Here is a 27323-nt window from a genome sequence, read left to right as displayed (position 1 = left end):
ACTGGAAGTGGTTCGGGAGCAAATGTTGGGGCATTTAAAGTTACCCTCTTCGTTGCTAAGAGCAAATGTAGTTCTGCCAAATGGTGGGAGTCTGGATCCTAGCACGTGTTCCAGTACGCACCTCGCTGCTGTGTATTTAATTAATTGGAGTTGGGCCAGCATATATTTAGGGAAGACCCAGACAGACCAATTTGCCAAAATTGAAACAGGAAGAGATGAAAGCACAGGTGACAGATTTGTGGCAGAAGGACAAAATGCAAATGCTACTTACCAGTATGCATCTGTTCTTGGCATGTAGGGCTGCTGACATTCATATCTGTGCATAGATCGCCGCCTAGTGTTGGGTCCGGATGATCGCACATTGTTGTCCTGGAAGAGTCTTCGAAGTATCACGAGATAGGTGGCTCCTCCCCTGGACTACAGTGCGCATGGGCATCGCCTCCATCCCCAGATTGTTTTTAGCCATTGGCAGAGATGGAGTGAACTATGTGAGTGATGACCATGCTATGCGCGTGTATAAGAAATACTGCAGCTGCTACAGGCGCCGGGGAGGAGGGCGGGCGATATGAATGTCAGCAGCCCTACATGCCAAGAACAGATGCATACTGGTAAGTAGCATTTGCAGTTCGAGGCATGTGGGCTGCTGAATTCATATCTGTGCATAGAATACATAGCAGTGCTCCCCTCATTGGCGGCCGCCCGTGCCAGCTGCAGCAGTTTGAAAAAGTGTCTTGAGAACAGCCTGTCCAACAGCTGCCTGCTGTTTGGAGTGTACGTCTACGCAGTAATGTTTAGTAAAAGTATGTGTGGTAGACCATGTGGCTGCCCTACAAATATCTTCCAAAGGAATGTTCCCAAGGAAGGCCATAGAGGCCCCCAACTTTCTGGTGGAGTGGGCTCTTGGTGGAATTGTGAGAGTGCGTTTAGCTTTAGCGTAACAGATCTGAATGCATTTCACGATCCACCTAGCAATACCAGCTTTGGAAATAGCGTTACCCTTGTGGTGTGAGGCAAATGCAACGAAAAGTTGCTTGGTCTTTCGAAAATCCTTTGTCCTGTCAACGTAGTACATTAAGGCTCTTTTAACGTCAAGAGTGTGGAGCATCCGCTCCGCCAGTGACTCGGGGTTTTGAAAAAACACTGGCAACTCGATTGTCTGGTTTAAGTAGAATTGAGATACCACCTTAGGCAAAAATTTAGGGTTAGTGCGGAGCACCACCCTGTTGGCATGGACTTGGAAAAAAGGCTCTTGGATGGTGAGTGCCTGCAACTCACTAACCCTCCGTAGCGATGTAATTGCTACCAAGAAAGCCACCTTCCAAGTTAGAAACTGAAGCTCACAAGAGTGCAGTGGCTCAAAAGGAGGACCCATCAGCCTTGTAAGAACCACATTGAGGTTCCATTCTGGAGCTGGTGGCGTCCGTGGTGGAATGACCCTTTTGAGCCCTTCCAGAAAAGCCTTAATAGCAGGAACCTTGAAAAGTGATAGGTGCCGCTTATTCTGGAGGTATGCGGCCATTGCAGACAGGTGAATGCGGATGGAAGAATACGCTAAATTGCATTGGTATAGATGGAACAGGTAACAAATGATGTTCTGAATGGAAGCATCCAGCGGGTCAATGTTGTGGTTCGCACAATAAATGACGAACCGCTTCCATTTAGCCGAATAACATGCTATAGTAGTGGGCTTCCTTGCCTCCCGAATGATGTCCATGCAATCGGGGGGGAAGATTGAGGTAGCCAAACTCTAGGACTTCAGGAGCCAGATCGCCAGGTTGAGCTGTTGCGGATCTGGGTGCTGAATGTCGCCATGGCTCTGCGCCAGAAGGCTGGGAGTGAGGTGAAGCCTTTGATGCGGTACCACGGAAAGTTCCAGAAACGTGGTGTACCATGGTTGGCGAGCCCACGTTGGAGCAACCAGGATGAGAGTCATCAAGTGTTGCCTGAGCTTGCGTGCCACCAGCGGAATCAGAGGTGCTGGGGGAAAAGCGTACGCAAATCTGCCTGACCAGTTCATCCACATCGCATTGCCCTGCGATTGCGGGTGTGGGAACCTGGCGGCGAAGCTTTGGCATTTTGCGTTCTCCCTTGTGGCGAACAGGTCAATCTCTGGATGACCCCACTTTTGGAAGTACGGTTGGAGTACTGATGGATGTATCTCCCACTCGTGCATTTGATGGCTGTGCCTGCTGAGCAGGTCCGCCATCTGATTGTCCTTGCCTGGGAGGTGCTCCGCCATGAGGAAGATGTTCCTCTGAATGGCCCACTTCCACATGCTCTGAGCCAGATGAGACAGCTGCGGAGAGTGTGTTCCTCCCTGCTTCTGAACGTAGTACATGGCCGTCATGATGTCCGTCCGGATCAACACGACCTTGTTGCACAGGTGTACTTTGAACGCCTTCAGGGCCATGAAGATTGCCATCAGTTCCAACACATTGATGTGCATCTTCTTCTGCTGTGATGTCCATAGTCCCTGCACTGTGTAGTGGAGTACATGCGCTCCCCAACCCTGGAGAGAGGCGTCCGTTGTCAGGATAATCTGTGGCACTGGCTCTTGAAACGGTCGGCCCTTGCAAAGGTTTTGTGGATTCCACCAATGCAGAGAGTTGTATGCCCGACCGCTCACCAACACTAGGTCTGTTAGTTGCCCATGAGCCTGAGTCCACTGTAACCTCGCGTGCGGGACGATGCAGGAGGCCATCATGCCTATCAACTGCATGACCACCCTCGCTGGAAGCGAGTGCTGTGGTCTGAATCGTTGGATCAGCGTCTGGATACTGGCGATTCTCACTGAGTTTGGCTGCGCAGTGGCTGCCAGAGTGTCTATTGTCGCGCCCAGATACTGCCGTACATGGGCGGGTTGGAGATGTGATTTTGGGTAATTCAGTGAGAATCCCAGATCGTGCAGGAGATGAATGGTGCGGGACACGTGATTTGCGCACTGCTGTTCTGAACGTGCCTGAATGAGCCAGTCGTCCAGATACGGATAGACGTGGACGTTCACGTTCTGGCGTCGTAGGTGCGCCGCCACAGTCGCCAGGCACTTTGTAAAAACTCTTGGCGCTGTGGTGACTCCGAAAGGCAGAACCCTGAACTGATAGTGCTGGTCTTGGATTGTGAACCTGAGGTACTTCCTGTGTGAAGGATGCAGGGGAATGTGAAAGTATGCATCCTTGAGATCTAGCGTTGCCAGGAAGTCCCCCTGCTGAAGCAGAGGGAGAACCTGCTGCAACGTGAGCATATGGAAATGCTCCGACAGAATGTACCGGTTGAGGGGCCTGAGGTCCAGGATGGGCCGGAGGGATCCGTCCTTTTTGGGGATTAGAAAGTACAGAGAGTAAACTCCTGTTCCCCTTTCTTGCAGTGGCACGAGCTCTATCGCTCCTTTTTGCAGCATGACTTTGACCTCCTGCTGCAACAAGAGCAAGTGCTCGCCGGACATAGGACGGCTTCTTGGAGGTATGTTTGGTGGTGTGGACGTGAGTTCCAGACAGTAACCGTACTGAATAAGAGATTTGACCCACCTGTCCGTGGTGATGGATTTCCACACGGGCAGGAACTGCTGGAGTCTCCCCCCGACCGGTGTTGTGTGGTCGGGGGGCAGTGACAAGGCGTCACTGTTTGTTGGTGGTGGAGGACCTGGAGCTGTTGTTTCCACGTCCCCTGCCTTTGACGTTGTTGCCCCTGTAACCGCCTCTACCCTTGTTGGTGTATGAAGTCTGGGTGTTGCTCTTGTAATACTGCGTGGATTGCGATGCCTGACCCCTTGAGGTGCCTCTGTTACTGGAGCGGCGAAAAGAACCACCCCGAAACTGCTGTGACTGGAGGGCTCCCATAGACTTAGCAGTGTCCGTATCTTTCTTCATTTTCTCAAGGGTTGCGTCCACTTCAGGGCCAAACAGGTGGTCTGGATTAACTGTTTGATTTAAGATGGTTGTCTGTATGTCTGGTTTGAAGCCTGATATTCTAAGCCAGGCATACCTACGCAGTAACACGCTAGTGTTTACAGCCCTGGAGGCGGTATCAGCCACATCCAATGCACATTTAATGGAAGCATTGGTGATGAGCTTCCCCTCCTGAATCAACATTTCAGCTGCCTCTTTGTACTGATCAGGTAAGTGTTGCAGAAGTGTTTCAAGGGTGTCATAGTGCGCCCTATTGTAGCGTGCAAGTAGGGCCTGCGTGTTTGAAATGCGCCAAATATTAGCTGCCTGCGCAGCAATACGTTTGCCTGAGGCTTCAAAGATCTTGGATTTTTGTCTGGGGGAGGAGCATCACCCGTGGTCTGCGAGTTCGCCCATTTGCGTGCGTTGGATACCACCAACGAATCCAGTGGCAAGTGTCCCTTGATGTATGTTGGATCAGTGGGCGCTGCCTTGTATTTTTTGTCAATACGAGGATTGATGACTCGCGCCCGAGTGGGCTCCTTGAAGACCTCTGGCGCGTGCTTCAGCACTCCCTTGAGCATAGGCAAGGTTTTGACCGACTTTTCAGCCACTGAGAAAGTGTCAAACAGAAAATCTTCATCCACAGGGTCCGCATGGAGTTCGACATCATGGTTTGCTGCAGCCCTCTCAATCAGAGCATTGAAGGCTGCAGAGTCCTCTGTTGGAGAAGTTTTTGCTGCAAAAAGCTGCGGTTCGTGACCCAACTGAGGGTCCACCGGGTCGCCTCCAGCAGACCAAGGTTCGTTGACCTCCTCCGGATCCGAGTACGCTGGATAATTGTACTCGTCCTCCTCATCTCCGTCACCTTCCCCAGTGTTAGAATGGGTTGGTGAGAGTTCAACATTTTTTGGAGATGCAGGCTCCCTAGGGGCAGAAGTACCCACAGAGTCCAACTTCTTTTTGAGTGGAATACGAAAATGTTCCAACACCGGCTCCGTGGTGATTTTCCTCTTAAGGAGAGAGAGTTTGCCTGTGTCTGCGTCGATGACAACCTCTCGACGCTCCTCTTCTGCGAGTGGCTGTAGCCGAAGCTTCGACACTACCAATGACGCTTTGGGCGTCGACACTGGCTTCAAAGGCACCTCGTCCCCATGCTTTGGAGCGAATGCCTTCGGCGTCTTCTTCGGCGGCAGCATGAAGCGGATCGGCGTCTGCGCCTTGGCCGTCTGCTGTGCAGGCTTCGGCACCACACTCTTCAGTTCCGGGGCCGCTGCATCCTTCCGAATTCGTTGAAGGGACTCCGTGACCTTCTTCGTTAAGGACGGTGAGGGCTGGACCGGCTCGAGCGATTCCTCCGAGGCCGGAGTCGGGTCGGCGAGTGAAGGCACGGTCTTCGGAGCCGACACGTCACCACCCTTTCCCTTGACGGCCGGAATCGGCGCAGCCAGAGCCTTGGGGTCGTCTTGACGCTTCTTCGAGGGTCTTTTCGGGTTGTCGACCTCGACCGTCTTCGGCGCCGACGCGGCCGCGTCGGTCGTCTTTGCCTTCGGCTTCGACACCAGGGTCTTTGGGTCGGCCATCTTGGCTTGGCTTTTGATGTTGGCGGCCATTTTGGGCTTTTTTGGAGCCTCAAGTCCCGACAGTGAGACTTTCACTTTCGGTTTCGATACCGTTGGCGTGGTCCCCGGTGGTTTCACTTTCAGTTTCTTTACCGGGAGTGGCGCCTCACCAATGTCCGTGGCCGGGCCCGTAGGCGGAGCCGTGGGACGAGTAGTAAGGTCTTGGGTAAGGCCCGAAGGCAATCCCTCGACCTGGGCCGTATCATGGGGATTGACCCCGGAGTCAGTCTGAGGGTGCTCCTCCTCTGAGCTATCCCCCACGGTGGCAATGGCCCCGTCGTCGTCCCCTACCTCTCCGACGCCTTCATCAAACTCCTCGTCCCCCGCGTCGTAGTTTTTATCTTCCGACGCTGGGCTGGAGTCCGAAACTTGTAGGAAGGTGTCGTCACCAACGTCTTCCTCGAAAATGTCGTCCGGCGGGGGCGCTGATAAGTGGGCCTGGAGTCTAGCGGCCCGATGAAGCTTGAGAGTTTTCTTGCACCGGAACTTTGAGCAGGCCATACACCTGGCCTCGTCATGGTCCGGCGACAGACATTTGTTGCACACTGGGTGCACGTCGAGGTGTGAATACTTTGAGGTGCACACCGGGCACCTCTTAAACGGAGTTCGTTCCATGGTAGTAGTCTGGAGCGTCGTGTAGGCCCGTCTGCGCCGACAGCACGCGGAGGGGCAGCAAGAGTTCGGAGCTGATGAAATAACAAACCCGAACGATGGACAATACCGACGCGAGTCCTAAAGACCTTTTGGTCTCAAGTAAGGAAAGTCAAACAACTATCGATTCCGACAGAGGGAACCGAAACACATCCGAACCCAATGGCGGAAAAAAACAATCTGGGGATGGAGGCGATGCCCATGCGCACTGTAGTCCAGGGGAGGAGCCACCTATCTCGTGATACTTCGAAGACTCTTCCAGGACAACAATGTGCGATCATCCGGACCCAACACTAGGCGGCGATCTATGCACAGATATGAATTCAGCAGCCCACATGCCTCGAACACACTTTAGCGGTGAGCACTTGATCAACACGTATGCCCAGGTCATGAATAGCTCTTGAAGGGAGGGGCTCTAGACCATCAAAGCACACTATAAGTTGTCTGACCACAGAGGGGTGAGAGCTTCCTAATATCAGAACGTAGGTTTTGTCACAGCTGAGCTTCAACAAACTGAGACTCATCAAATGAGAAATGGGTGTGGGACATTAGCCAAGACAAATTTGAGATACCAGCACTTCCAAGTCCAGGTGGATCGATAACTGATAGACGTGAACAGAGATTCGCAAGGCGAGATGAGAGCACCGGAGTACAATATTTAAGTAAATAATGTAACTAGGCATAGGCAAAAAGTCTTCTTTAGTCCAAAATATTTAATTCTTTATTGTAGCAATTATGCCAAACAAGTTGCACAGCCAACGCGTTTCGTTCCTGGGCGGAACTTCGTCAGGGCAATTAAAATTACAACAAGGGTGTCCCAAAGAGTATATAAACCAGCAAAGGTAAAATTGTAGACAATCACACGCATCCCGGATCCCGGTGCAAGGAAAGCATAAATGGCACTTCAAGTTCGTCCTCTCCTTGTTATTATGCCGGGAGCTGCAGTTAAAATTCGAGAGTATATCGTGTTAAGTGGTTGCTGAATTTGAAGTGCCATTTATGCTTTTCTATCCTTATTGCATGGATCTACATACTTGAGCCCTGTGATTATCCTCGTGCCAGGGGCGCATTACTGGTGCGACCTAACTCCTCCCACTCGGGTTGGAACAACTTGGTAAACAGTTTATCCTCATTGATTGTGGGATACCTTGGAACAACGCTTCCTTGCACCGGGATCCGGGATGTGTGTGATTGTCTACAATTTTACCTTTGCTGGTTCATATCCTCTTTGGGACACCCTTGTTTAAATTTGAATTACCCTGACGAAGTTCCACCCAGGAACGAAACGCGTTGGCTGTGCAACTTGTTTGGCATAATTACTACAATAAAGAATTACATATTTTGGACTAAAGAAGACTTTTTGCCTATATTTGAATGAGTGCGCCTTCCACCATCTGAAGAAACCTGTTGACCTTTTTTGTGCCTTGTGGCGACGGGCACGGGAAGTGTGCTGCACCGGACTTACGCTCATTATATTTATATTATGGTTGTGCTGAACCTTGGTCAGGTCGTCTGTTTCGTAATGTAACTAGGCATGGTCACTTCCCTTAACCCTACTCCCGTCCATCACACACGTCTGCCATGCGAAGCAACATGGTGGAGATACAGTGTCAAACAAGAGCAAATGAGCATTGTTCTGCCGCCCACATCCAAATGTATCCACTTGCAACATCATCCCTATCATAGAAACTAACGGTAACTCAGACATTTCCAGAGGCACAAGGTGCAAAACATTCCTATAGTCTGACATTCCAGGGGAAGGGAAGTGAAACACACTTGTGCCCACATGGCAAAAGGCTTTGCAAAGCAGTCGCAAACTAGATTAATCTAACTAAAACTCGTTCTTCCCACCTCTTCGAATGTCTACTCTCTCCCAGGATGAATCTGGAAAAATATTTCCCACCATATACTAGTCCCCACCTTTTTCCAACTTTTCAACCACTAAATGCCCTTGTTGGCCTCTGTTTTTCATTGGATGACAGCAATTTAATATCACACATGAATAATTTAATAAAATGGTAGCTCTACCAAAAATACACACTACATTAGCTCTTGGGGTTCAAAGAAAATTCACTCCCCCTTCTTCCCTCTTTTAATTATGCTCTTTCTGGGGTTACAGATTACTCACCTGTACCCTTTGATACTGCTCTGCACTGTAGCTTTTGGTGCCCACTGGGGCAATTGGTATGAATCCCCTGAGGTGCTCTCCATGCTGCAGGACAAGGGGCAAAGAGAAGAGGCCACTCATTGAAGGGCTGATCACGATTGGGTCCTTCAGACCCAGGGTCTCAATGATGCGCAGCATATAATCAAGTCGGCCCTGATCTGATGCCTTCGCCTTCGACTCCAGGGACATCCCATAACCTAACAATAGAAAGGAACATATTAACATGGTTCAGGCACTAGACAAGCTAAAATACAACCATAAGCAGCCACGGACCAGATGAGACATCACAACTGCTGCCCAAACTGGTCTTTCGGAGTAGTCCGAAATAAACCACTCCTATACAGCATTTACATTCCTCAACCCCCATTTTTTTAAAAGACGCATCTAACAAACTTATCTACATTTTTCAAAAAAGCCACATACATGAAAAGATGGACCAGACACTTTGCACACTGGGTTAATGCTGCAGAAACACACATGATGACTGACCGTATCAAGGCTACGGTCCTTTAACACGAGCAAATTGAGTGATGATGGTGATTTTGGAAGCCAGGCTTGGAAGGACACAAAACAATGCTGCTATGGGGGCACACGAATGACAATCGGGGAAAACCGAGCTAGAGGAAGCCTGATTATGCAACTATGGGGACGAAGATGTAGATCTGCAAACTCAAGGATTAGTGGCTTTAACTCTGTTCTCCTTTTTGACATGTCTTTGCACTCAGGCATAAAGTTAATATTTTATGAGCCTACCTGGTAAGTCAAGAGCAACCGCCCTATGTCCATGCTCAGCGAGCAGGGTCAGTGTGCCCAAATCCTGCCATGTCTTGGAAGTGAACGACTGTCCATGAAGAAGCAGAATATCAAACCTGCAAGAAAACACATGAGTTAGAAAACTCTCACAAATGAGAACAGTGCAAAGGAGAAAATATCACAATATCCAGTGCTGTGCTTAAGAGTCCCGCTAAGTACAACAAAACAGTTTTATAAGGTTTATTGTATTCGTAGAATCTGTTGAATGCACTAATGAATCGGTTATATTGCCACGACTTTTGTAATTCTCTAAAGTCTCTTGGGCAGAAGGTGTGGTCTGTTTCTTGTGAAGTGCACTTAACCATAAGGATTGCATTTCTAGGCTCTCTATTGGTCAAGGGTTGTAGCATAGAGAGGATCTCATTTGAGTAGTGCGTTGTTGTATGTAGAGGCTCACTGGTGGACAGGGCTTTATTATTAATCTGACTCTCCAACTATTGCCACCCACATAGATGACCTAAAGTCAAACCCCTGTTCATCAAAGACCCTCTGACCTACCACGGAGCAAGGTGGCTAGTTTACCCTGGTCAAAAGTTATGGAAGGCATCCACCCATGGACTACTTAAAGATAAACTGCAATGGAGCAAGGTCAGGCATGAGTTGGTGTTTTGTATGGGTCAAAGGTTTTACTTTCAGACTTTTTGAATATCAAGAACATTCAGCAGGGAAGGATAGAAGTTGTAGCCAGACATTGCGCCACAAGATCTGATACTCTTTTTACAGTCTTGCCTAGTCTTGAATTTCACAATCAGAAGCTACAAGCAGGATTAACTGCTAAGATGTAGCCAGGAAAGTTGCATCTTTTTGGGTAAGCTTAGCACTTTGTCCAGATACTCCAGGGACAGAAAAGTGTCAAGTCCTAAAGTTTACAACACATATTTTGTACTTCTTTCCTTGTGCTCCAGGTGTCTCTGGAGCACTGGATCAAGTTTAGGAAGAATCCCTCCATCATCATTTCAGGTCCACGGCAAAATGGCTGGTTACAAATAATTTTTGAGATTCCTATATAGAAGCTTTAACTAATTTGGCTGGGTGTTTTTCACTCCAGACATAGAGAAGAAGCTTCACCGCAGTAGGTAGAATTTTCTAGTTGCAAATGGTCTATTTTCTGGGCAGTTTTCCATCTCTAGTACCGTATGCACCCTGCACTCCAAGAGAGAATTTCTGCAAGTCAAGCAGACTTAATATATATGTATGCCTGTACTTCTTTGTCCTTGTTCGTCAACAGATAGTACTATTAGACTTGAAGAAACTATCTGGTTCCAGAAATTCAAGCCAAAAGCTGCGGACTAATACTTCTGGCCTGATTTCGATCTTGGCCAATGGGTTACTCCATCATAACGGTGATGGATATACCGTCCGTTAAAATATGAATCCAATTATACTATATGGGATTTATACTCGGCGGATAGGATATCCGTCACCGTTGTGACAGAGTAACCGATCACCAAGATCGAAACCAGGTCCTTCATCAGAGTGGAATCATTCAGAGTACCAAGTTAGGATTTTTTCTGTTCCTGTTTCACGGCTAACTGCAAACACAATCCCAGAATCTATTTCACAACAAAAATCCAGGATGTCTGAAGTCTGAACCATTTCTATAACCCTGGTCCTCTCTCCAAACTACTCTTCCAATGGGCTGCCCAGTTCCTCTTAACAAGAATTAGAGAACATCCAAAGCTCTCATGTAACATCTGCCTTTCTTTTCCTACAATGAGCAGATCCATTATTCTGAGGATGATCCCTTTTTGAAAAGGGTTTTTGTACTCGGCCTTCCCTTATACAGGTAAATGTGATATGGGTATGGGGAGCAAGATTTTCTTCCTCCATTTGTTTGAGACGGTGTTTGAAGACAAACAGGGGTCATCTTTTTCTAACACTACTACTAAACCTCAAAGAAGCACTATAACAAACTATAAAATACGGACAAGGAGTGGAGATAGCCACAATTGTAAATTATTCTTAATGTCGCATACTTCTATACCCTAAATACTGAAAATCTGCAGTAAGTAAACATAAAAAATAAGAGTGTAGGAATACAAAAACAATATGAGATTACTCATTTTGTTTTTCAGTAGAGTGATGATGTATTTCCCTCTTTATGTGTATTATAGATACCTATTATGGTTGACTCTTAGTAGCAAACAACTTAAAATTGCTTGTGACTTTTAGCACATCAAAACCCCAAATGACTTGACAAAAGGGGTTGTGGTCTCAAGGAATGTCTGGTACCATTTCCCCTCACTTCTGTCTGGCCTCAGCCAATCCTAAGAGGTAGACTGTTTGCACAGCAGTGGTGTGGAAATCCATCACTGGTAAAGAATGAAAGCTGAGACACCTCTGCTTTCATCGGTGTAGACACTGGAGAGGGAAGAGGGGCTCATTAGGCTTATTGCTGCACATGTCTGGTAGTTTTGCAAATAACCCAGTCATAAACATAGCGCTCGTTTTTAGGTTTTGCCTAGCCAATGCGTACGAAGTACGCATGCGCTAGGAAAAACTTAATGATATCTGTGTTTGGGGACTGGACCGTCCCCACTCTCTCATTGGCTAGCCCCATAAATGGAGGCTAGCCATTGGGAGAAGGCTCTGTCCGTCAATCTCGGACCAGATTCGGGGGCGTTCCCGAGAATTTTTGGCTTTTGGCTACGTCACGCTACGTCAGCCGAAAGCCGATTCTCGGGAACGCCCCCGAATCTGGTAAGGCACTAGTGGCACCCCGAGCGCTCTGCCGCCTCCTACTACGGTGCAAACGCTGCCTCCCTGATTGCCGCCGCTGCCCGGGGCCGAGAATAACTTGAGGACCTCGCCGGGGCCGCGGAGAGCAAGAACGAAGGAGCTGCCCTCCCATTGGCTGAGGCGGTCGAGCCCCCTCAGTGCCGCCGCGCTAGGAGTGGTTCTCGAGCCGCCGCGTCATCGCTGGAGCCGCGCTGCGATGGTTGCGAGGTGGGTGCATGTGAGTGCTGGGAGGTTTGTCCAACGGGTCCTGTTGGAGTAGAGTGAATTGTGACTATTTGGCCAACATCAGCAGAAGATGCTAAGCTGTAAGTGCTGTAGGGAGTCTCATGTTAGCACCATTGGTATTCCCACTCCATCCGCCGCGTGCTACTCTGCGGCCTTTCTCGAAGAGAGGAGGGCTGGGGCAGGTCGTGACGGACCCTTCTTCGCCTCTGGACGCCTGGGGGATTGTGGTAACAGATGAAGTGTCTTCAGCTGGGCACGTGTCAGTGGATCTTTGAAAGATCCGCCGCTCCGGGGGATGAAGCTGTCTCGACCATTGAGCGCTCTGCCTCTGGAGGACGGATGGCGTCACTCGAGGCTCGGCTCCGCGGAGTCTTGTGGTGGGTTCAGCTGCAAGGACCAGTGTTGGGGGTCTCAGAGTGTAGCCGCGGTCCGCTGTGTGCTGGATTGTATCCTTCTCCCCCACTCCTTCCAAAACTATGTATGGGGTTAGTGCATGTGTCTCCACGCACAGCATCGTGTTCATTAGGCACGGAAAGCAACTCTGCATGGAAAACTGCACAGATGAATAAGTGGTGCGTAGGACACCGTCGCAGCTAGGGAAGGGCCCGGGGAGATGTGCTGAGACAGTAGACAGGCAGGTACATTTACACACTATCTCAGGACGTGAGCGAGACAGAACATATTACCTTTCACCACTATTGACTACGCATCATGGATATTTTGTCGCATTTATGCATTCAAGATTTACTCTGATGTACTATGGACATACTTAAGTAAACTGCTTGTCACCTCATGCAGCTTGCAATTTGATTTACAAGGAAGCCGATAAACATTTTGAGTCATTAGCATGAAGAATTCTGCTAATGTAGTTACTTCATTTCATGCTGTGCCATAATACGACATTGCAATATTTGGTATTGATTGTGATTACTTCATAGAGTTCTGATATGAATAACTTAAAAGCAACCATCAGTTATCAATACATATATTGCCAGGTTCCCAGGAATATTGGGAAAGGATCTTGCCTGCCCTCTCCCAGCCTGCCCACTCCCAGCCTGCCCACTCGCAGCCTGCCCTCTCGCAGCCTGCCCTCTCGCAGCCTGTCCTCTCGCAGCCTGCCCTCTCCCAGCCTGCCCTCTCCCAGCCTGCCCTCTCCCAGCCTGCCCTCTCCCAGCCTGCCCTCTCCCAGCCTGCCCTCTCCCAGCCTGCCCTCTCCCAGCCTGCCCTCTCCCAGCCTGCCCTCTCCCAGCCTGTCCCCTCCATGACCTTTCCCAGCCTGCCCTCTCCCAACCTGCCCTCTCCCAGCCTGACCCCCTCCCTGCCCTCTCCCAGCCTGCCCTCTCCCAGCCTGCCCCCTCCCTGCCCTCTCCCAGCCTGTCCTCTCCCTGCCTGTTGTCGTGTCCCGGTGGCAGCAGGCAGCAGGCAAGAGCGTGCACTGCGTCCCCGAAGTAACAGCTCTAAAGCAAGCAAGAAGTACGCCCCCCTCCCACCAATCCCTGTTAGGTAGTGGAAACTGTCCAAACTGGGGTGCAGACAGCCCCTCTCACCTTTCGGCCTGGTACCACTGCACCAGCCGCACTACTTCCCTACTGACCGTTCTCCACTTCAGCCCCGTCTAAATTACAATTCCTGCTTGTGACCCTTTTGCCTGCTTGTGCTTGTTTTCGTGACCCTGTTGCCTGCTTGTGCCTCCGTGTGCCCCTGTTGCCTGCTTGTGCCTCCGTGTGCCCCTGTTGCCTGCTTGTGCCTCCGTGTGCCTCCGTGTGCCCCTGTTGCCTGCTTGTGCCTCCATTTTCGTGCCCCTGTCGCCTGCTTGTGCCTCAGTTTTCGTGCCCCTGTTGCCTGCTTGTGCCTCAGTTTTCGTGCCCCTGTTGCCTGCTTGTGCCTCCGTGTGCCCCTGTTGCCTGCTTGTGCCTCCGTGTGCCCCTGTTGCCTGCTTGTGCCTCAGTTTTCGTGCCCCTGTTGCCTGCTTGTGCCTCCGTGTGCCCCTGTTGCCTGCTTGTGCCTCCATTTTCGTGCCCCTGTCGCCTGCTTGTGCCTCAGTTTTCGTGCCCCTGTTGCCTGCTTGTGCCTCAGTTTTCGTGCCCCTGTTGCCTGCGTGTGCCTCCGTGTGCCCCTGTTGCCTGCTTGTGCCTCCGTGTGTCCCTGTTGCCTGCTTGTGCCTCCGTGTGCTCCTGTTGCCTGCTTGTGCCTCCGTGTGCCCCTGTTGCCTGCTTGTGCCTCCGTGTGCCCCTGTTGCCTGCTTGTGCCTCCGTTTTCGTGCCCCTGTTGCCTGCTTGTGCTTCCGTGTGCCCCTGTTGCCTGCTTGTGCCTCCGTGTGCCCCTGTTGCCTGCTTGTGCCTCCGTGTGCCCCTGTTGCCTGCTTGTGCTGTGTGGGTGTGTGTGGAAGGCTCTGTGTGGGGGGCTTTGTGTGGCTGTGTGTGTGGCTGTGTGTGTGTGGGGGGCTCTGTGTGGCTGTGTGTGTGGGGGGCTCTGTGTGGCTGTGTGTGTGGGGGGGCTCTGTGTGGCTGTGTGTGGGGGGGCTCTGTGTGGGTGTGTGTGTGGGGGGGCTCTGTGTGTGTTTGTGTGTGTCATTTGCGAGTGATAAAGCTAGTGGCATTGTAAATGACAATGCCATTTATTTATGTTTAAAAAAAACAAATAAAAATAATGTCAAGAGCAATGCCAATAGCTCTAACTTTAACAAAGGCAAAACCATTGCATTGTAAATGCTTGTTAGATCTTACTTACAGACAGTTATATGCGGTTTGCTGTCAAAAGACCTCTTGTGGACCAGACTAAAACCTTCAATGGACTCAGAGCCAGCCCTCTGCTTTCTAATGATTGGCTTTTTAAACACTTATTTGCTTACTTCTTAGTCAATGGCTTCTTGTGTTTGTCCATCCTTTTAACTGAATGGCGTTTTTAGCACTCTAGAAGACTGCACGTGTTTACTTGCTTGTTGCTGTGTGCCCCCGCTCTGTGCGGGCTAATCCTCCTCCACCTCCCCTCAGCTCATCCAATGCTTGCTTCCCTATCAATTTTCTTGCTTTTCATATATTCCGCCCGGCTCAAGCTCCTCCACTGTTGCCTTGCACACTTCCCAACTGCTTTCCATCCACATTTTCATTTTTTTGGGTAGAGAGTACTAGCGGCCATTTGCTTCTAGCCCACTTTGTTTTTCAAAAGCGCTTTTGCCCACCTTCAAATATTGTTTAAAAAAAATATATATATATTTACCTATCCCTGCAAGTGGCATCTACCATCCTGGAGAGGTAAGTAAAAAATAATTAAAATGGCAGCCTCATCATGCTGTATGTGCCTGTATGCCTGGCTAGGCATACACGGGCATACATCATCATATCAGCTTGGCCACCATACCGTCATAAAGTGTACGTTTGTGTACACACGTCATTGTGCTCATCAGACAGGGGAAATTTAAGGCAACATTTTTTCTTCAGGCTATTAATCATTACAGGAAAGGCAGAATGCCTCAGCATTTTTCTAGGCACTGTGAGCTACAGCATTTCCAATTTGACTTACATGAAACTGATTTGAGTATCTTTTTGCAACAAATAAATAATTGCTTTTTGTTGCATTTAATTTTACAGTATATAGGTTTTTTTTTTCGTCATATGTGCAAACATGCTCTTTCTGATGAAAGAGCAAGACACCAAGAATTGGAGGGAAGATTGATGGTGTCGCTAGATTAAAACCAATAAAATATCCTCCATCGTATGTTGAAACGATATTACAAGTGCCTTCTTTGTTCCATGACCTTATAAAGGAACACTTCCTGTGGTCTCCTTCCTCTACAGGCACAGGGAACTCTTCAGTGACCTGTAATATCATTATAATGTCAACAGGGGCTTCAATATCCTATATATTATTACTTTAATCATAGATGTCCACAATACACACAAAAAGGAAGATATGCACGAGAAGGCAAGTCACCAAAGAAGATGCTGGTGACAAAAGTTCAGGAGAAATACTTGCAGTATATATAAATCATATGTCCAAGAGAAACAGTTCCAATGTGAGATATGAGCTGAAGAGTAACCCCTTTGCTCAACATGAGATTTGTTCCTAGGAGAAAACAAATGCAATCGTAGACTTACTTGTAAGAAACGGTTGAAAATAAAGTGTACCAAGCAGAAGATTTTAGCATTCTGAGAATATTGGTGAATATCCAAAGGTCTGTCAACTATTCAGGTAAAGCCGCGTATGTATCCACGAAGGTGGGTTTTTCTTTTAGATGACTTGGCTTTTAAAACTGTTGAGCACACTTTGTGAAGGCAATTGCACTGTCCTTTGTGGTCTTTTCACAAGAACAGCATATGTAATCTAAACTTCTCAGCTACAAGACATATACCAAGAAGTAAAGTGTTATTTTCTTAACTAAAATGAGTTTGTCCTCACCAGTATTTACTAGCACAAGCTTTCACTAATTAAATTCCTAGAGGTAAATAAATATAATGTAAGCTGAAACCTAATATCTGAATTTTGACAAACATGATCCGAATCTAGATTAGAAGCAAAATGTAAGTTTCCCCTTTCTGAAATACCAAAATTGCACACTAAAGACAACTTGTTGTATATTAAACAAAACATATGATTACTTCACTCAAAAGAAACATCTGCAATATCAGAAATTCCCAAAAGAACCCCCAGTGGCTCTATAACATTTCTTTTTAGTTTTTAATGACTATACGATTTGACACAGAAAAACATTTTGCCAGCAGAAACCAATGCATCTTAGTCGAGAAAGATTAAAGCCATATTATTGTTAGTCAGTAGAACTATACACAGCGGAAGGGGATAATTGAAGTGAGGCATCTCAGCAGTTTAAGATTAGACTATTCAACAATAAGCAGCAACATATAAATCAGGACTCTAGCCAATCCAGGAGGACCCGCTCAATTCTTTCTGATCTAAAATGTCTTTTGAAAAACACACTGCTACAGGTTTGATCAGAGAAAACATGGACATTTTCTCACCCATTCGCAACTCCGCCACTTGGGAACATTTGGAAAAAAGCAGCAACTCTGAGGTTCATAAAGTGAACCTCTTCCTTTTTTACTGTAAGTCATCGCTTTCAGAACCAGTGTTCTTCCGCTCAGTAGTCTTGAAAATCATCTTCTGCACGGTCAGCTGTATGTCCATATCATAACCACATCATGTGCTGGCTAGTCCAGTTCTTAGGAAGGGGAATCATAAAAACCTTACCAATGTTTTGCACAGTTACTAGGGCTCCACCTTGCCTGTCCTCCAGCTGAAGGTAGGATAGATTTCCTCAGCGCGGAGCACATGAGGGGAATCACACCCACTCTGTGTTGGGTGGAATGGAGTCCACTCCTGCCTCAGACCTGCCCGCAGGTCCGTGAAGGACTATAGTGCTCCAGAGTGGCTGCCGGATCAGATCTGGGATTCTTCTGTTACCGCAGAGAAGATATCTCAACCCAAAGTCACCATCTTGTAGTTGTTTCAGGCAAGAAAGTCTGTGGCACTGTTCATCAACTGTAGGCATCATCATCATCAATTGGCCAAGGCCTACTGATGCCTCTTCATCTTCTTTGGGCCCTGCAGTGCCGACTCACTGTCGGAAAACAAGGAATGAGCCATAAGCAGCACAGAGCTCTAATCAAAGCGCCATTTTGGAGCTTACATGGCCAGGATGACAACAAATGTTCTGCCCTGAAAGGCCCTCTGCTGCATCTAAACTCTATATTTTAGTCTGTGTGTGAGCTCCACCTAACAATCCCTGCCACAAAATCCCTTGTTGAGCTCTCCTCGTTCAGCACAGGAAGCCACCGGCATTGAAATGAATGAACTAAAATGAGGATACGGCTAGGAATTTTACAGTCTGAAAACTCAGAAATCACAGACCTGGTAGCCTCTTGTCACCATATGCTCAAAGACGGTGACACTTTCTGGCCTTATATAAAGAATAATTGTGGAATTTATAAGAGACTGGAACTGAAATTCTTCATCCCCAATGGCTGTACATTCTTGGACCAAGTGTCTAACTGGGGAGGTGGATGTAAAACATACAAGGGGGTGATTTTGCAGTGGGTGGGAGAAGGAAGATTTCAGCACAATTGATGTACCAGCCCACATTAGAAATCGACAGAAAACACGAAAAAACATACATACAATACAGTGAATTATGAGCTCAAACATCAGCACTTATCATACTAAAAGATTACTTTTAGGAGTATGAAGATGACCATTATCAGGAAAGAAAGACATGCAGAAATACGAAGTCTCGTGGGTGAACCTGAAGATAGCTGGAGATGAAAAAGAGCAATGGCATCATGAAGCCCAGGAGGAACTAGAAACCAAGGTGGAGAAGGGTGATCTGTGGAGAGAAGAAGGAAAGATTCACAGGATAAAGGAGGCCAGCTACAGGCTGGGAAGCACAGCGGAGGAAGGACAAATGGACCAGGAAGCTTTTTTAAAAATATTAGATACATTGCTTTATACAGGAGGATCTTCAGGACTAAAATGGGGGCTAATGTCAAATAGGAAAACTTGTAGGAGTTTTAAGGACTTAGTCCGAAGAGCAGTACAACAAACTTTTGTCTAAAGATGAACTGTGAAATACAATATTATACGCAAGAGAAACCTTTGTCCCGTAACCTAACTGCACTACAAAATAGACAAAAGATGAGTGTCAGGATTTCATCAAGGGGAGTTCAGGAAAGGAAGCACTAATGGAAAATGATTCAGTTCTGTATCAGAAACCTAGGTAGAGCTGGTAAAGATGACAGACTTTGGAGAACCAGCTCTACGCAGCAGGCCCACCAAGAGGCATTTGGGTACAAAAACAGGAGGGGGGGGGGGGTAAGGGTGCTTTTTAGTTCCTACAAAAGACTACACACTAACAAGGTGGATCATGACAACTTTCTATTTGTTGCATGGCTCCTGCCCTCGCTCAAGTAATCACTGCACTGTGTGCTTCATGTTTGATATTTTGTTCTTTCCCTGGCTTGAGTATCCCCTTTTGCTTTGTTGTTTTACTGCCTTTTCCGAATTGGTTTGTGCGCTCTCTCAGCACTTGTCTGGTTCTATATCTGCAGCTGGCCTGTTGTCAAACTGCTTACTTGTTGCTTCTGGGTCTAACTGTGTTTCCTGGTGCCTTCAGGCTCGTTGTTGCCATCGCTTCTACAGTAGCCAGCGAGTTAATACTGCCTCCCATTCCCTACTCAGACTCCCATATTTGTTGGTCACACGGGTAAATCATCATTGTGCCATTTGTTAGTACTGGGCCTTTCAACCGACCTTGAGTTTGACAAGTCCAATGCCGTCCTCTCTGGGTGTGCTGAGGGATTCTCCTGTGATGTTTCCCAGCTGGCATGGTGTTTCCCTCTTACTCTCCCTTACCCCTATACAGATAATGCCTAGGTTGAAGTCCTAAAGTCTAGGAATGGAATTCCTATCCAAAGAAATTGCAGGATAACCAAAACTCAACATACAAGTTCCTGTGCACAGAGCACTTCTAAACTGAGCACCCTAAAAGATCTGGGGCTTGACTGCTGCTTGAGCGAAAACGTAAAACTATTGTGCCCTGCCAGCTTTTGTGCTGTTATTCAATAAGACGATGCTCTTCGGGATAAATGTAGTTGGCCAAACTCTAATATGATGCTTCATGATTGTCTCTCTTCATTAAGTGCAGCAAACAAAAGCTTTCCTAGGCAAAAAACAAAGCTAGCTACGGATTTTCTTTTGTGAAGATTAACTTTTCTCCTCACCACTTACTACAACATTTCCACCACATACCACAGCATGTCCAACTGAGACAGTGCTGTTTCTACCACTAAGCAGTAAATGGTGGAATACCACCAATGCTTTTTCTGCTGCCTGTGCGCAACCAACAGGTGTAGTTCCAATGCAAACAATCCTTCTGCCCCGTGCTATGGACTCCAGAGCAGACAGTCCTTTACCCCAAAAACATCCTCTAGAGTAGCTCTACCGGAATTAATGCAAGCACACAAAATGTGATCTGGCTAAAGGCCAAACAAATCTTCCTCTAACAAGATTGTTCAGTCTCTCCCTCAAGCCCGTGAATCTTCAGCCAGGCCGGAAGCACCAAAAAGGTTTCTTCTTCATGCATTGCATACAGAAATGAAAACAGCATGCCAAGAACACTATCTCAACTGGCTAGTTGCCAGATGTGCAGCAAGATTGGCAAGGGAGTGTTATAGCCCCAAAGGGTTGTCCTAAAGGCGAAACCGTGATGGTGGCAGCCTTCCCACCAGTCACTCTGATGCAGGGTGACATATGCACAGATGGGAAGACGCTACCAGCTGCCTACAGAACAAGGTGAACTATACAGGCACCACCCAAACATTTGAGGGCATTTGTTTGGAGCCTTGGGCCAGATGTACGACCAGTTTTTGCATGCGCAAACTGGTTTTCGAACCGTTTGTGCATGCAAAAACCTACAGGGCCATGTACAAAGCCTATTTAGCGAGTTGCAATTTATTTGCGACTCGCTAAATAAGTATTGCGACTCGCTATTAGGAAGGCGCGTTCGCTTCCTAATAGTGACCCAAAATGCCATGAAGGGTGGTAAAACACTCGCAAACGGGAAGGGGGCCCAAGAGAACCCCTTCCCCTTTGTGACTGGCTCTAAAAAAAAATTTTAAGGGCAGACAGTGGTCCCACTGCCCCCCCCCTAAAAAATGAAACGAAAATGTTCATTTTTAAGCCTAGGTAGATGCTGTCGCCAACAGAACAATGATGCCCATAAAAAAACACAGCTCCTTGGAAAAATCAGTTGTTAGAAGATAACACTGGCCATAGGAAGCCCGACCAAAACAAGGCCGAGAATGTAGAAAAAAATTGACATTTGAGGAAAGCATTAGTGGCAGACAGAGATCTCACAACAATGCAAAACTCCAAGTGGTGAGGCGAGAAAACAGTGCAATAAGAAAGAGTGGGGTCGAAATTCCGGTAAGAGTAACATATATGCAGCGAGCCATTATCTTCACTCCTCTGCCTAATTCCAGAGAAGTAACCAACCTGTTGTATAATTTGCCAGTGGTAATATTTCAGAACTTTTCAGGAACCAACAGGATGAAATTAATTTCCGATATAGCATCATTAATTTCAGAACAATAAAGTGATCTATCTACCCAAGATATGGCAACATTCCAGGCACTTTATTATAATTGTGCAGGAACATGTTTCTCATTTGCTTTTTGCAGGTGTGCAGAATTCTGACATTTGGTCCAATGGGTGTAGCAATATGTGTTTCAAAGAAGAAGAAGCCAATGAAGAACTGTATTTAACTCCAAGAGAAAACAGAGTGGCGAATGCTTGCAGAGGCGCTTGTAAAGCGGACCTTGAGGGTAGCTCCGAACATTCTAACATTTAGAAAAGTTCTTAAAACACACCTCTACGGAATTTACTTACAAAACTTGGAGCATGAAGAAACCAAACCATAGGGGTGTCACATAAAGACTGTCATGAACAAACCAACCTAGCAGTAAATCCAGACAAGAAAGATGTATTGCCTGTTTACAGTAGAAGACAATGCTGTCTGCCTCTTAAGTGGTTTTCCCCTTATTCTAACCACCTTCTTTCATTATTATTATTTTTGAATTTGTATATCTGCGCGCAGCTACCCAAAAAGGGGTTCCCGGCGCTGTACAAGAACAGCAGAGAGGAGAGCAGCCTATTGGCTGAAAAGCCATGTTTACAAAGATCTGCGGAATAAAAGAAGGTTAGGTTGCATGTGGAGAGGCAGTGGCAAGGTATTCCAAAGGGTAGGGGCCAAGTACGAGAACGAACGCCCCCCCCCCCCCCATGCGGGAAAGACTGATTTTAGGGACTCTACCTTTTTCTTGAGTGGAGGATCTGAGATTGCGAAGAGGCACATACAGACAGGCTAAAAGTTGCAGGTAGCAGGCGCTTGTAGATGCTTAATGCGGAATATGTAGGTTAGAGCTTTGAACTTGACCAGTTTCTCCACTGGAAGCCAGTGGAGATCAGCCAACAGTCCGGATGTGGGTGAGAATTTGGGAGTGCAGCAGAGTAATCTAGCCGTGGAGTTTTGAACTTGCTGTAATTTCCGTGTGACCAGTGCCCAAGTACAGTATATTCCCGTAGTCCAGCCAAGAGGTGACAAGGGCTTGGACTACTGGGTGTGTGATGGGAGCATCCACCCAATCTTTCTCAGCCATTTCAGAATAGTAAAACAGGTAGCAGCAACCTTCGTGGCCTGCTGTCACATGGAGAGGGAGTCCTCCACGATGAAGCCAAGATTACGTACGTGGGAGGCGGGTTGAGGAAGCGGACCCATTTCCGGAGGACAGTGTTGTGGGCCCCAGAGGTCTTGATTTTTACCCAGGATCAGGATCTCAGTCTTATCGCCATTGAGCTTTAGAGAGTTGGCGTTCATCCAGGTAACAACGTTGCAGAGGCCGGATCTAAGAGCAGAGGATTGGGTGGTATTGCCCGCTGAGAGAGAGAAGAGGATCTGGGTATCGTCGGCATAGGAGACCGTAACATTTTATTATTGCTATTGGGGTCCCGTTATTACGATGTCATCAATTACTCGTTACTTGTAAACCACTTGAATATCTAATGTTGAACCAGCGCACTACAAGTCTACAATAAAAATGTAAGAAGAAACAAAAGAAAATGTGTTGAGTTAAAGTTATACAAATGCTTGTTCTGTAGACGACCTCAGGACATTACATTAGTACACAAAGAGGAAACAACTTGAAAGCTGGGCGGTAGGGAGTGGGAGGAAGGGTAAGAAAGAAACATCCATACTTCTGTGCCACTTTGGTTTTGCAAGCCCAAATTCAGTACTCACACTGTTTGCCAGATATAGGTTGGGTGCACACACCACAAGGAATAAAGAATTACAATGAAGAAGGGCAGGAGCGGACTGCAAGATTACTACTACAAAGTACACTATGCCAAGTAACTTTTTCTAATGCCTAAGACTGCAACCGCTCTTCCCTCCCAAAACATTAAAAAATTGCCAAGCACTGAACACCCTAGGGGAGGCAGTAAATTAAAGCCTGAAGGCTCAGACAAGCTGCTCTTTGGTAAAGCCTGACCAAACTTGGCACGTTCTTTGAAGTGGATCAATCCGGTACATCGCGTTTACATAAGGAGGAGAAGTCAATGTGACTGTTTTAATTACAATCCAGACGATTCAGAACAAGGCACTGAAAAGTAGAATAAGTAACCACAGCCGTGGATGAGTGATGCGTGATATTCGCACTGCAGTTCTCAATTTTATTACTGCTGCAATCAGGCTATGGAAAAACAATGCATTTTAACTCACCTGAGGAAACGGTTAAACTATCTTTTTATGTATATTTTATCTTTCCTTCTTAGGATTGATGTATTTTATTTTTTAAATCAGTTCCTGACAGGGCAGGGGCCATGTCCTCCAGTCTTCGGAAACTACAGATCTTGGTCTCCTAGACACGTGGCAGTACCACTCGCCGGGGGTGCGGGATTATTCGTATTACTCACATGTCCACTGTTAATACTCGCGCATCGACTACTTGTTTGTATCTCTCTGGTGCGGGACATGCTGGCGGCGTCGATGTTGTCCATATCGCTCTCTGATCATGCGCATGTTGAGCTGCTCCTGCAGGACCCGGCCGCCTGCCACACCCGTATCTCGCGGTGGTGGTTGCTGCAGAGTATGCTCCGGAATCCAGCTGACGTGGATAGCATACGTGCTGCCATTGACTCTTTCTTTGCCAGTTATGATATCCCAGAAACGCCTTTTCCCGTGGTGTAGGATGCTTTCAAGGCCACGATACGCGGGCATATCACCTCTCTCTCTCGATTGCACGGGAGGCTCGACAACTTGACAACACTCTCAAAGGACATAAAATTGGCTGACTAATGGGATCAGGAGCAACCCTCGCATATATACCGGAACAGGCTGGTGAACCTCCGGGGACAGCTCGCGTGGACAACGGGGCCTGCAAGGGGCTATCACACTGTATTCCCTCCTCCTGCATGCCTTGCCACTCCGTCTCTTCTGACTTCTACCTCTTTCTTTTCTCATCTATCAACTCTTCCTCTGACGCCTCTTGCTCTTGGTTTGTCTTTTTAGGGCCTCTTGCCCGTGAATTCCATTTCTGGTCCCCTAGAGGTTGTGTCCATTCCTGTCCACCTCAAGATAGCACAATCGAAGGCACTACGCAGCCGGCCCCACAGGGGTTGTAGGCGACATGCTGTGTTAATACTTGTCCCTTGTGTTGCATTTTCTGTGTAAGAACTGCACCGCTTGCAAACGCGGCGGGCCCTGTATAGGGCAGTAGGCTTAACGCTGTGTACTTTAAGACCTGTGCTATGTTTCCCCTGAAGTTGAAAATAAAACAGACTTTGAAACAAAAATCAGTTCCTGATTATTATTCTAAAATCTAAATATAGGGGGCGTGGCCAAGATGGCGGTGTGAGCAGACGTGCTCTGTCAAGCTCCCGCCGCCGGCCGCCGTTTACTGGCATATTTACAGCATCCATCCCGGCCCGAGCGCTTTCCTGGCAGGCCCGACACCGGCACTACTGCGGAGAGGTGCGGGGGAGCGGCATTGCCGGTTCCCGGCGCGTGATTCCCGCCGACCCTGCCCCGACTCGTGGCGGCCGAAGGAGAGCAGTGCGGCGAAAGTGAGGCCGTGGTGGGCGGAGCCCGGACGCCGCCTCGAGTGCACCTAGACCGGGCAGCGGCAGCGGCGGCGAGCCCGACCCGCGCTGCGGAGCGCGAGGCCCCCCCGTGGTCACAGGTCGGGGGCTTCTGCGGGCTTGCCGCACCACCTCATCGCCTTGGCTGATCGGCTCTGAGAGCCGCGGACTGCACCGACACCTGCTGGGGGACGTGTGGAGGAGCCCGGCGGGTGCCCCGAGAACGGAGGTGAGGAGCGGGGGTGGACGGGCGGCCCCCCCAGCGCCCGGCAAGCCTACCTCTGTGGAGCAGCAACCGCCGGGGGAGGGAGGTGTTCACGCGGACCCCCTTGCAAGTGGGGGTTGGCGGCCCCCGCTGCGAGCGCCGGAGGCGCGGTGAAACTGTCGGCGGGCGCTGCACTGAGACGCAACGCGCCCTGGCTGGGCCTAGCCGCGTGTCCTTCCCTCATCGCCGGTGCCCGACTGCAGCGCTTCCCCTGCCGCACAGAGCTCCCTATGTGCTGCTGCAACATCGGGGCTGCGCACCCGGAGGGGGCCCGTCGACCTGAGCGACGATTGTGACCAGAGGGACACGTGGAGACGCTCCCGCGTGCTGTGGGCCTGGCGAGGCCTCCTGCTCTGACAGACTCAGTGGAAAGCGCACCCAGCGCCGACGGCGGCAGCACCGACAGGCCCGACCCGCGCTGCGATGTGCGAGGCCCCCTAAGATCACTGGACGGGGCTTCTGCGGGCCTGCCGCACCTCCTCGCCCCCTTAGCAGCACAGCCCTGAAGGCCGCGGGCGCCATTTTGGACCGCAACGAGCCCTGCCCGGGACTGGCCTTGCGCCCCCCACCATTCCTGGCTCCAGCAGCTCTACCCCCACCGCGCTACGCCCGCCTAGTGCAGCCGCGACCTCGGGAAGCACCGATCATCCCAGCCCGGGGGTTCTTCCCCGGGACCCAAGGGCCTGCCCGCGGCCAGCGGAGGAGGTGGTCAACGGCCGCGGCTGGGGGCCCCGGGAGGCCATGTCTGGCGGAAGGACCAAGAAGGACCGCACCATTAAGGACCTCTTCACCCCCACCACCATGGGGAAGCGGAATGGACAAGTGGGGCCCAATTCCCGAGGCGACGCGGAGAAGAAGGTGGAGGTCGTGTCGCCTTCCAGCGGGACGGACCCCGAGGGCCCGGTCACGCGGTCCTTCCTGGAATCCCTGTTCTCCAGTTTGCGGGAAGACATCCATGCCCTAAAGAAGGAGCTTCAGGACGAGATCAAGGAGGTCCGCCGCGATACCGACGCCATAGGGGAGAGGGTGGCAGACCTGGAGGCGAAAAGTGACACGCGGGACACCGAAATCGAGGCCCTAAGGCAGGAGCTGGCCCGCATACATGACCAACAGGTAGATCTCCAAACGCATGCCGAGGATCTGGAAAACCGCTCCAGGCGGCATAACATCAGGATCAGAGGAGTGCAACTAACCCCGGACACGGAGGACCTCTTTCAGTTCATGCGGAGCCTCTTCAACCACATCCTGGGCCGACAGGCGGATGCCCCCTTGCGACTAGACAGAGCCCACCGGACGGGACCGCCGAGGGCCGGCGCTGCTCACCCGGCGGACATCCTGGTGTGTGTGCAGGACTACAGAACAAAGGAGGAGATCCTGAGCAAGGCCCGCCAACTGGACAAGATTACCTTTGGCGACCACACGCCGACGTTATACCAGGATCTGGCCGCACTCACACTGGAGAAGCGACGCACCTTTCGGCCAGTGACGGCGGAACTGAGAAAACGCAACATCTCCTATAGCTGGGGGCACCCTTTCCGCTTGGTGTTTCGGCTAGGTAATGTGCTTCATCAGCCGCGTTCCCTCAGGGACGCTTGCCGTGTACTGGGACTTGACGAGCCACCGGTCGACGACGGCCCGCTGGGCGACGGGGCCCCCAACGAGGCGACCCCGGGACGCTGGCAACAGCAACGCCGCAGACGCAGGCCGAGGCGCCCCGCAGCAGCGGAGATAGAGGAAGGGCAGCGGGCGGCGGTGGAAATCGTGGCGCAGGGCCTGGCGCCAGCGCACAGTGACTGACCGCTGAGAGGGGACCGCACTAGCTCCACAGGTCTCGGCCGGGTTGGATCAGTCCGGTCCGGCGGCGGGGGCGAAGGCAGAGTGCTTGTTGGCCTTCCCAGACGGAGAATCTGACTCAGCGCTTTCGGCGGAGAGCTAGGGGAGGACCGACCTGCTCGCACTGCTGCCACTGCTTCCATTCTACGGACGTACTCTACCACGGGTCCAGTGGCCTTGAGGCTGGACCTGGGACAATATTGGACCTCATTTCTTTACCAGTTGGGGGTGAGGGTTGGGGGGTGATGCAGGGAAGAGGGGAGGGGCGGGGGGGGAGTTGCTCCGAGGGAGAGGGGGACCCGGGAGAAAGGGGTCGCTCCAGTTGAGCTGAGGATAGGGGGGGCAGTTGGGGCTGACCAGTTGCTCCGGTTGAGCGGGGACTTGGGGGGGCAGTTTGGGTTGGGGGGGCCTTGGGGAGAGAGGGGGGAGGGGCGGGGGGGGTTCTCCTTGTCCAGAGGGTTTGGTCGCCAAGAGATGCTCTG

The 27323-nt window shown here is 49.6% G+C and overlaps 1 protein-coding gene across 1 annotated transcript in view; it reads right to left on the bottom strand.

Annotated features, from left to right (window-relative positions):
* Positions 1–27323, bottom strand: part of LOC147692517 (protein ABHD14A-like) — a 107781-nt gene that overhangs the window by 25523 nt on the left and 54935 nt on the right. The window contains exons 3-4 of the mRNA XM_086938730.1: positions 9078–9193; positions 8286–8521 (exon numbers count right to left, since the gene is read on the bottom strand). Coding sequence (XP_086794856.1) covers positions 8286–8521; positions 9078–9193 — 352 coding nt within the window. The remainder of the gene's footprint in view (positions 1–8285; positions 8522–9077; positions 9194–27323) is intronic.

This window comes from Lissotriton vulgaris, chromosome 9 (assembly GCF_964263255.1).
Source record: "Lissotriton vulgaris chromosome 9, aLisVul1.2, whole genome shotgun sequence".
NCBI lineage: Eukaryota > Metazoa > Chordata > Amphibia > Caudata > Salamandridae > Lissotriton > Lissotriton vulgaris.
This window is presented reverse-complemented; position numbering and strand designations above follow the sequence as displayed.